At 32.7% G+C, this 11690-nt stretch overlaps 1 protein-coding gene across 1 annotated transcript; it reads right to left on the bottom strand.

Moving 5' to 3' along the window:
- Positions 1–834: 834 nt before the first annotated feature.
- LOC132748642 (17-beta-hydroxysteroid dehydrogenase 14-like) lies at positions 835–5426 on the bottom strand (the record flags this gene model as incomplete). The annotated part of the gene is made up of 6 exons (XM_060738252.1): positions 5339–5426; positions 4399–4437; positions 3823–3908; positions 3647–3713; positions 2230–2321; positions 835–1048 (listed from the first exon to the last, which is right to left on the bottom strand). Coding segments are annotated over exons 1-6 (586 nt in total), but the record flags the coding sequence as incomplete, so codon positions are not given.
- Between the last annotated feature and the right edge of the window lie 6264 nt (positions 5427–11690).

Raw genomic sequence — 11690 nt, 5'->3', positions numbered from 1 at the left:
AGTTTGAATTTTCATGGCGTACAATATTGTATAAACTTTACTTTTAAAAGTTTGTAAAGCATTTGAACTAAGATAAGTTATAAGTGAAAACAATCTATTTGGATAGTATCGGCGTATCTGAAGTTTGAGGACCAACAACCACCTTATTATCTGACGCCATAGCACGTTGCCAAGGTGGCAAGCGTTCAATTTAACTAGTGCGTAGCAACCAAGCAAGTATGAAACTGCATTATTTTCGATTACAGAAAAAAGAAAGCAAAAGATAACAAAATATCAAGTGGTTTAGATCTGTGTTTTTTTGCTTGATTGTTTGTTTCTTTTATTAGATTTTCATCACCAACACAGTAATAGTCCTACGATGATCTACTTCGTGCATTCAATATTTCAGACTTCCAGCGAGGACTTTGGTTAACCACCGATCTTCCGCAAATTAACTGGATGGGTTTCTCACATGAAAGATTCTTATGTTTCTGACAGGACCTTAATCACTTGGTCACAGAGGCTATAATACTTGATATGTTACGTACCGACCAATTTTTCACTATTTTCGCTTTGTCCCCTTCTAATTCTAACCACTTTTGAAGCAATGGTGTATTTATTGGTCCAGGGCATACCCTTCACAAATTAAAAATAATTTTGTTCATCATCATCATCATCATCATCATCATCATCATTAAAATCATTATCATCATTATTATTATTATTATTATTATTATTATTATTATTATTATTATTATTATTATTATTATTATCATCATCATCATCATTATCATCATCATCATCATTATTCCATCATCATCATCATTATCATCATTATTCCATCATCAATATTACCATCAGCACAACCGCCAGCAGTATCGACAGCACCATCATAATCAGCATTAACATTACAATTATCATCACCACTACTACCATCACAACCCCTACTATCACTATCACCACCATTTTCAACATCAACAACACCATCGTTATTATCAGCACAACCATCGTCATCCTCACTACCAGTATCATCATCACAACCACTATCATCATCATTATCATAAATTTCCTATTTTCATTTCTCCGACTTTATCTATGACATATGTATCTAGATCAGGCATGGTCCGACTTCACTTTGCATGATGGCATGCCTACATTTTGCCTGCATTGCCCTGTTATACCCTCAAATCATATGAAAATTGAAATCAGTATCATACATGTACGTAAAAGAAAAATCAAATGTGTACTTACGTATTGACTCTAACACCATTCTGGGCTTCGTCAATAGCCAACGCTTTTGACAACGGGATAATAACACCCGTAAAAGATGAAGAAAGCAACATGAAATGGTAATGTGTTTATGGGAATATGTCTCTTATTCAACTTCAAAAAAATACTTTCAGGATACTTGTAAATATTCATCCTCGGAATGTGTACCGTGGACACCGACGATAGTATATATTAGATCTATATCAAACTTGAAAAAAAAAATACCAATATGATAATTATTTCTATCATTTTATTATTATTTCATCTGTCTATACAAGTATGAACTTTAACAGAACAGTTCTTTTATTTTTTATTTGATCAAAGGACATCGTCATTTTCAAAATAATTTTCTATTAACATGTACATATGACCGAGGTTCGGTTTGAAAAACAGAATAATTATTGTTTCTATTAATTAATCCCTTTCGCTGCTTTTACAAGGACAAAAAGGGTGCATGTGAGGTATTTCACTATCGATAAAACTAAAAAGTATTCATAAGACCTTAGAAGTGTTGGTCTATCTTAAAAATCCAGCTATTATAATTATATATTAGCCGTGTCATGACAAAACCAACATAATTGGTTTGGGTTTGCGATCAGCATGCTCGTTTCTCTACACAGGAAATATACAAATAATATTTTCCTCTTACAGATATTTCAGAAGAACTTTAAAATTTAAAAAAAAAAAAACATTTTAAACTACAAGCTGAAGAGATTTCAAATTTATATAATTTTGAGCGAATTTTTACAAAGCAAAACAAAATCATTCTGAACTGTAAGATCGTCATTGTGTATAACTGTAAGATATTTAAAAAAAATCATTAATTGAGCCGCGTCACGACAAAACCAACATAGTGCATTTGCGACCAGCATTGATCCAGACCAAACTGCGCATTCGCGCAGTCTGACCAGGATCCATGCTGGTCGCAAACGCATTGTGTTAGTTTTGTCGTAACACGGCTCAATTACATTTTTAACTTACCTTACACATTGCAAACATGCTCACGACGTAAACATTGAGGATTTGCCGGAAACTATCAACAGTTAACTCGTCAATCAGATGACTGCCATGATCTTAAATTAAACAAATACCGGTAAAATTTAGAGTGCCTTCCATTTGCACTATGTTCCGTAGTAAATATAGGCAGGGAACCAGATTAATACGGTAAAATCTGGAGTTCCTTCCCCTTACACGATAATCCGTAGTAAATGTAGGCAGGGAACTAGATATATACGGTATAATCTGGATTTCCTTCGCTTGACACTATGTTCCGTAGTAAATGTAGGCAGGACACCAGATATGTACGGTATAATCTGGAGTTCATTCGCTTGACACTATGTTCCGTAGTAAATGTAGGCAGGACACCAGATATGTACGGTATAATCTAGAGTTCCTTCCCTTTACACTATGTTCCGTAGTAAATGTAGACAGGGAACCATATTAATACGGTATAATCTTAAGTTCCTTCACTTGACACGATAATCCGTAGTAAATGTAGGCAGGGAACAAAAATTATACCGTATTGCTGTTCCAACAATACAATAAATTGGTAAAATTCTTACCGATATATCAACCTTATATCTACAAAAACCTTTGAATTGCCGAAAAGAAATGGTTGCGCAATTAATATTTTTGATGTTTGGAATTTTTTTGTTTTCTTGCAATTATTTTAGAAAGTCCGCTTGTGTATATGGAATTGTTTTTACTTCTTTTATCAATCACTTCTAATTTCATCAGGAGTGTGCATTCAATAGTGTTACCGCGATTTTTTTTATTATTATTATTTCTAAAATTATTAAATTTTAATGCAAAAAATTATAGGTTCAATTTTCTTAAGTATCCAGAACTTTACCAAAATTTGCCCATCCCTGTTTATAGAGGATATTCAAGTTTTTTTCTATAAATAAATGATTTTTTCCATAGAGTTGTATGAAAATAAAAATTTCATGAAAGAAATGTGACCATTTTCATGCCACAAGATAAAAATAAATCATGTTTTTATAGAAAAAACTTGAATTTTCTGTTTATTATATACATTTTTCTCTTTTTTGACATTACAATCTGAAAGACTTTCCTTTAAATTTGTGTACTGAAAGTAGTCCGACAAGACACTTCTGAAAACGGACATATGTTTCACCGCAATGAAAGTTAATATTTTTTACAGTGAAAATACGGAAATTGAAAATACGCCTTTTATTTATCAATATTTCTCAATATTTCATTTATAAGAATATAATAAAACAAGTTGTTTAGTTTTTCCGATATACAAAATCAAAATTTTATCACTAGAAAGCCTCATAGCTTCCCTTTTTACCTGCTTCCTTGGAAATTTATACATGTAGCTTAAATTAAAGTATTTGAAATTTAACAAATGAGTACTATAGAAAATTCAACATACGCATTCCAACGTCGTTGATAAGGCAATCAATTTTACTGTGCTTCTCAACAGTCCAGTCAATACTTTTCTGAAAAACACAAATACACAATTACAATAATCTGTAAATTGACTAAATTCTGTAAATAGCGTGATTATATTCAGTATACTTGTTAATGATATAGTTTCTATTAACTTACCTTTATTTCTTCTTCGTTAGTAACATCACAGTGTATATATGAAACATTTCCAGGTCCTGGTAACCTAAGTGTATTGCCAACTTTATCTGAAATGATATTTTTCTTGACAACTTTAAACATGCAATTGTACAACAAAAACAATTTTAACTGTGGCAGTAAGTTGAATTCTTTTTACCAGAAACAGCCAAATGAAAATAAGGTACTTTTGAATTTGTGTATAGAAATTTATGTTTTTATTATTGAAATAAAATATGTGGACGTACTATGAGTATAGGTTCCAAACTTAATTGATGTCAGAACCGAATGACAAAAAATATGCGCTTCTTGCGAGATCAGTGCAGTTTGATCAGGATCCATGCTGTTCGCTGTCAGTTTCTCTACTTGTTATAGGGTTTGTAAGCGAACAACATGGATCCTGATCAGACTGCGGGGATGCGCAGGCTGGTCTGGATCCATGCTGGTCGCAAACCCATTATGTTGGTTTTGTCATGACGCGGCTCATATCTTACTGGTGTCTTAAGTTGACAACGATGTTTGTACAGCTTTGCTTTTCGAGAATTCACATTAAAAACTTACCGTTTATATCAAACACGACCACTGTTCCGCCATTTTCGACTGAAAGAAAAATTTTAATCACTTCTTTGTTTTTAAATTTATCAGAAATAATAAGTAGATCTTCATTTCTAATCACAAGACTATTACGCCATGATATCCATCAAATGTCATTGAAACCATTACAATCGCTAATAATTACTAGGCAATTTTAAATGCCCCCCAAAAATAAGCCTTTTGGCAATTCAAATGTTGTGCTTTTGTTTGTGTTTTTATGTACGCCTTTGTATCAATATTAAGAAACACAGTTTTGAACTCATTGTTATAAATTGATATGACTTTCGTAGAGAACTAATGAATATTATTGAGTTGATTCGCTGGTACAGAAATCATGTGAGATTACTAGCTTTCCTGGATAACTTACCAGGAAATACCCATTTCTTCGCAAGTAACCGACTATTAAACCCACATGATTTCATCGAATATCAAACGTGAAAGACAATTGACAATTAGACTCAATGTCCGAAAACAAATTGCCATGGCGGAGAAATTACGCATTGCTGAGGATAGAACCAGCGCCCACTAGATTAATTGTCCGACGCTCCCCCTATTGAGATTGTATCATTAAAATAAATTGTCGATGTTGGTATATCTGTTTATAGTTTTCCCTCAGTTCATGCAGTAAACCATTTTTGAATTATCCAGAGTACAGTTCAATCCCCGTTCCCGAGCAAGCTGTCAAGCTGTTAGCCAGCACTAGTGTCTTCACTTTAGTAAGAAACAGGGCCCGGGCCGCTCGACATATTTAGTCACCCCGATCGTTAATGTCACTCTTTCAACAAATATAGTTTATTTATGCACTTAAATATAAGTCAACGGTTTTCTGATATGATTCCATATGCTTAAATGTTTAAAAATATCCTTTGCCAATGGAATAAAAACTTAAGTGAACGGTTATTCTCACCAAATACATCGACGCATCCTTTACCAATACCACTACATCCACCAGTTATAATAGCTACTTTATCTTTAAAACGTAATCCACTTGCCATGGCTGCTCTACGGGACTTGTTTTAGACTGGAAACTGAACAGAAATGCAAAAAACTAAAATAGCATACAATTTTGTTATTATGCATAATTACTTGTATTGTATTTTTCTTTTATAAGAAATTAAGCCCTTTCATATATATATGTTGCGATATACAAAGTGGAGAGGGGGTATATTGTTAAGATATTTCCGTAGTGCTATAAGTAAGGCAAAAGAAATGATGATGTAAAAACGGCGGATAAATTTCTCATATGGTTTATGTGGTAAGCAACTAAGTCTCCAGTCCTGTTTTAATCAGTCTTGATGATATATTTACTGTCAAAATGATATGTGACAAATATTACTTCTTGCCACACATGTACTTAAAGGTAATGATATGTTTCCAATATACTAACAGGTAGAAAAGCAAAAAGTGTTTTTTCTGATTGTAAAGACATATGTCTTGAAAAAGACTAGATCTATATTTTTAGATGAAACCTTTGTAATTTAACAAACAAAGGTAAAATATCTCTTTAAAATAACATAATATTTCAGGGCAAGATGTTAATGTTTACGTTGATCATCAGCACATATTGTTTGCTTGAAGAAATCATCAGAAGCTAAAAGCTACTTAAGTTATCATGAGGCACTAAAGCACAAAACACATGATACTCTTGAAGCATTTGCAGCAGGCATTTATTATCTACGAACTGATATGTAAATACAATGTATGTGTGTTGCAATGAACTACATGTATGTGCCATTGATACTGTTTTAACAATAAATTTCCGTTTAAGTACTACGGTGCATACATATCACGTGACATAATATGATCTTGGTGGGGCAAAAATATATATAGTAGACGGTTAGTTTGTTTTTTCTCCATAATTCTTCCGATATTTCATTATATTTATTTGGGTTAGGTGTACAACCGTTCTTGTTCTAGTGAGAAACAAATACGTAAAATGTTTTGGGAAAAAGGTCAGCATTTAAAGTTAAGGAAAGTGCAACCGTGTATTTGAACAATCGCGCAATTTCATTCTACGACAGACAGGTACTTTCCCAGGAAACATAGAATGTATGGGTTCCCCTCTTAAATGACCGTCCTTAGCATCCCGTAAAATGATAAAAGATGGTGTACATGAATAGCCATATTGTCTGCAAGCGCAGTAAGTGCGACAATATATTTTTTTCTTTTGAAATATTAGTGATCGGAAATGAGGAAATTTAGGGGGCACAGCAAGAGTATATTCGTTTTGTTCTTTTAAAAAAGATAATAATACTTACTTGTCAAAATGAATAAATGTATCACAAAATCCCGCCATTTTACACCAGTAAATATTTGCCTCACTTTAAACAAACCAGAAATAATTTAACAATATCCTCCTCCACGCCTAATCAATCCCATCTATAGAGAAGAATATGTAGATGTGTAAGACGCCAGGTAGGTCATCAAACAGAGCTCCGGATCAGTTCCAGATTGCCCCGGGTTCGAGTCCTTGTCAGGCTGGGCATTTTCTCACCCTCTCACAGATAGCCCCTTACATAGACAGCAAAGCATTTGAACAAGAACAAATACCATACAAGAATAAAAATAGAATTAGAAACTGACTTAATACTTTCATAATAATCTCACATTTGATGTTCTAAAGAATGCAACAATGCATTACTCAATTGACCCATTTGGCAACTATTTCTTATACATTCTTATGATTTTTTTTATATAATTTTGTTTTAAAAGTGATATTTCTCATCCATGACAGTACTTTTTCCTTATTTTGTCTTTCATTTGAGTTTTGTTTAATGATATATTACAAATACTTACTTTGTAATTGCTAACCAATTCATCTGGGATACCATCTCAGCGGATCAATATATGACCAAAAGCAAATTACATGTATGTATTTTGGAAAAAATAAATTCTTTAAAAACTTTTTATGTGGTTAAATTTCATTGCCAGATAATTGAAATATATGAAAACTTGCTTATTTGCAGGCTGGAGATGCTGTTTAAGGAAAATTTGCCGTTTTCTTTGCTATTTTGTAAAAAAAGAAAAATGAAAAAAAAGAGTTGATTTAGGAAGTGTCCAGTTAGGGGGTATTGCAAATAAAAATTATATTGCTAAACATTGCTATGTACATGTATTGCGATATTTACAGACATATTACAATATATTGCAATAATATTATTATATATAAAATGCTTGAAAATGAAGGGTAAGACCTACAGTAACTTTATTTAAAGATTTAATTTAATATTATGTCCCAATAAATGGTATGCCAGAGGTCCTGTAATAAATGATTTTCACAATGTATTAAGAAACGTATTGTTAATGAAGGAGATTAAGTAACTTAATGTAATTTTTTTATGCCATTTGAAGTCAAGGTAACACAAAAGATGATTACACTTGTATATCTTATAGAATTTTATGTTTCCATTTAAAGTTTATAGCTTCAATATATTGTGATATCTGAAAACATACTGCAATATAATATTGCAAGATAAAATATTGCGATATCCAATATATTGCACAACCGTATCTTCAGTACCCATTATAAAATAACACCAGAAGAGCTTATTTTATAAACATAAATGTCCAGAAGGACTTTGATAAAGATTTTCTTTGCATTACGCTTTATACTGCTACATTTATTCAAAAATTTATTTTTAAAAGGATGAAAAGAAATAAAGTACTGAGTCAGACATATTTAACATTGAAATACATAGCAGGGTTGCCTGTTGGTCATGTACCTTAATTGTACCCTTGCCTGTTCCTTTAAGAAGCTTATTGAAATTGGTGCTTCTGTGTATTGTGAGGCAAATTCACCCTTAATCAAACTTCCCTTCATGGCCATCACCCTGAGAAAAGTGTGGAGGTGTTGTTATCCCATGCACATATATTATAAGACATCATAATAAACAACAGGCTATAGATATTGTCAAAGAGGCCCTAATGGACATGAGTGAATGGGAGTTTATAAGACTAGCATATTAATCATCAATACATTTCTATGATGTAAAAACAGGTGAATACCCCAACTCTCAATTTGCCGTGTAACAAAGTGATTAAAGAATGAAAAATATTTTTTTACAGTGTCTTTAGATTTATTTCTAGATGTAGAGGTTCTATCTTGGCTTAATTTTGACAGCTAAAGTTTATTTTGAGACAACCCCATTAAGGATTCGCATTACCTTCACTTGATTCATATTTACTACACTTTTGGGCTATAAATAGAAATTGTCTCTCTTTCAAAACACACGACAAGGAATTGCAGCAACAACATTTTTTGTAAGATGCTGTCATTTGAAAACAAAAAACACAAAAAACATTTTTTAAATTACATATTTGATATTAATATGATAGCGAAATATTTATGTTGATCCGGATTGCCTTTACAAACTGTACAACTTTAATATTTATAACAAAGTGCTTACCTGTATTCAAGTAGTTTCCCACACTACTCACAATTAAATCAGTATAACAGTTACTTACTGTACATGTGCAACGATGACCGATCTATGTAAATACAGTGTGTGGTTTAAAAATAGCAAAATATCAACATTTGGCCTAGTTAGCAATATCATATCTTATAAATGTTTCTGATACAAGTTAAGATGAAATGCTGCCCTTGCTTGCAAGTTTTCATAGGTGATATGTCAATAAGATAGTTCGATCAAAATTGTTTGAGTGTTTATTAGCTGCCATGTCCATTTGGAGCACATCCTTCGAAACAATTAAAATCAAAGCACAGAATGCGTTGAATTTGTTTGGGTCTCAGAATGTCAGAAAGGTGAAGGTTGTGAGATCATAAACCAATTTGTTTTTGTGTAGTGCCAGCAATGCTGTTTCCATTGTTATAATTGTAGTAAATTGGCTGTAATACTCATTGCAACACTGACATTCAATTCAATGTTATTTGGCTTAAACAATTTAAAAAATATATAAAAAAAACATGAGTTGCATTAACTGGGATTTCAACCCCAGACCTCTCGCTTCCTAAACGAGCGTGTAAACCCTGGACCACGGGTAAGTTATAAGAAAATAGCCTAAAGCAAACCACATTAGTCTAAATTAGGGTTTGTAATCCTTATTAATTTCGAATTAAAATGAAATTAATTATCGATCGTCGACTGCCTAAAGTCGTCCCTGTCCTAGAGTCAATATCCTTACTTTATTTTTCAGAAAGTCTAAATAACAAAACACAATAATCCGAAGCTTTACGGAGATAGCCGAGCAATTTTCATTGATTAAAATGATATTCATCCGAATATATTTGTAATGAATATATTTCCGGTAATTTGCGGAAATGTTAAAGAACTACGCAAAATTAGAAATCTTCGACCAATCAGGAACTGTGTTTTCTTCCCTGAGAAGGTTTGAAAAATGCGCCTGTCATTTGACAATCTTACGCAGTGATCTCCGCTTGATTTTTCGGCTAATTTTTCGGCGTTAGTAAAGTAAATGCTCCGAGGAGTTCGTTAACCAAACAAATAAAAACGAAACAAGTTAAATGTTGATGCTGCACATCAAAGACGCCGCCAAATGATGTGAACAGTCAATCAGCATTGAAAATCGTTCTCTATTACAGTTGAATATCCGAAGCACAAATCATTTTTTTCTCCACGTGCTTGATATGTGCTCGTTGTTTAATAATAAAGTTGCATATTTTTGTGAACAAGTAGAACCTAATGCATAAATTAACAAAATCATGCCAGGTTTGAAATTCTTAAATGTTTATCTGTTGCGACAAAAACTGAAACGTCTGGTCGATCAAAATAAATTGAATAAAAAATAAAATTGAAATGATTGGTATACTTAAAATAAATTCAAGACAATATGTGTCGAGAATATACCCATTTAAATATTGGTACGAATTGCATAATGTTCGAATTATTTTGAGGACAAACTGTTCTGCAGTGATTTCCCCTTACAGGCGGTTTGTTGTACTTTCTTAACGGTTAAGTGAGAACCGCCTCTCTGATAGTGTGCGTGGTTTAGGCTTTGTAACTTGTAATTTAATGATTTGACAAGTGATATTGATCAAAGTTGTCCTGGTTCCCTTCTACCGTCAACGAAGACTAAATGCTAGCATATGGAGCATAATATCAAATTTAATATGACAATTTAAGGCGAAGCCGAACTTCAACAGAGGCGAAGCAAATGAAGAAAGTTACACTGCCTCAGTTGTCACCTCTTTCAACGGTTAAGTTTTAGAGCGATCGACTATAGAATGGCTCATTGGCAGTTATTTATTATGTAGATAAAATTAGATAATGATAAAAAGAATATGATATTCAAAAATGGCACTATCACTTCAGTTAAACGTTTATTCTAATCCCTTAAAGCTCTGTGACATGTTGTACATCATAAAAGCTATTTTTATTAGAAAATTTAAAAAAACAGCGTGATTTTGTTAAAACAAAAAAAAATACACAAAATCAAGTCTAAAATTTTCCCCATTGCTGTATGGACAAATGCATATCTACTAGACGTCGCTTGCAAGCGGCGTCTAATAAGGATGGTTAAAAAGTGAAGGTACGATGATAAAAAGTTAAAAGTACGATGGTAAAAAGTCGAAATAACGAAACCACGATGATGAAAACTTGATATCATTTCGTGTTTTCACCATCGTACCTTCGAACTTTCACCATCGTGGTTTCGTTGTTCCGTTATTTCGAATTTTCACACTTTCCATCATCGTATTTTCGACTTTTTTACCATCGTGGATTTCGTTATTTAAAATTGTCATCGTAGCAGTTTCAAATCTTCATTATCGTTATTTCGTATTTCACCATTATACTTTCAATTTTTCATACAGGTTTTACACCTGTATTTCGGTAAACATCTGGACATAACGCGATTACATGAATATGGAACGCCATAGCTGCCTTATATTCACTCTTATCAAGTCGTGATGTCCTTTGGATAAATGGTGATGTCGTTTTATAGATGGTGCTATGGTTTTGATAGATGGTGATGTTATTTTCATATATGGTGATGTTGTTCAGATAGATGGTGATGTAATTTAGATATATGGTGCAGTCAAGTTATGAACGGTGCAGTGGTTTTGGTATATGGAATGTCATTTTAATAAATGGTGCTGTGATTTCAATACTTGGTTAAGTCTATTTGAAATATTGTGCTGTAGCACTGATCGATGGTGTTGTCGTTTTTACATATGGTGATGTCGTTTTGATAAATGGCGAAATCGAATTGATAGATGATGCTGTAGTTTTGTTTAACGGTGTTGTGAGTTTTAAAGATTTTGCTGTATTTTTGATACATGG

The sequence above is a fragment of the Ruditapes philippinarum genome, unplaced genomic scaffold, assembly GCF_026571515.1.
Source record: "Ruditapes philippinarum isolate M1 unplaced genomic scaffold, ASM2657151v2 ctg7825_1_1_1_1, whole genome shotgun sequence".
NCBI lineage: Eukaryota > Metazoa > Mollusca > Bivalvia > Venerida > Veneridae > Ruditapes > Ruditapes philippinarum.
This window is presented reverse-complemented; position numbering and strand designations above follow the sequence as displayed.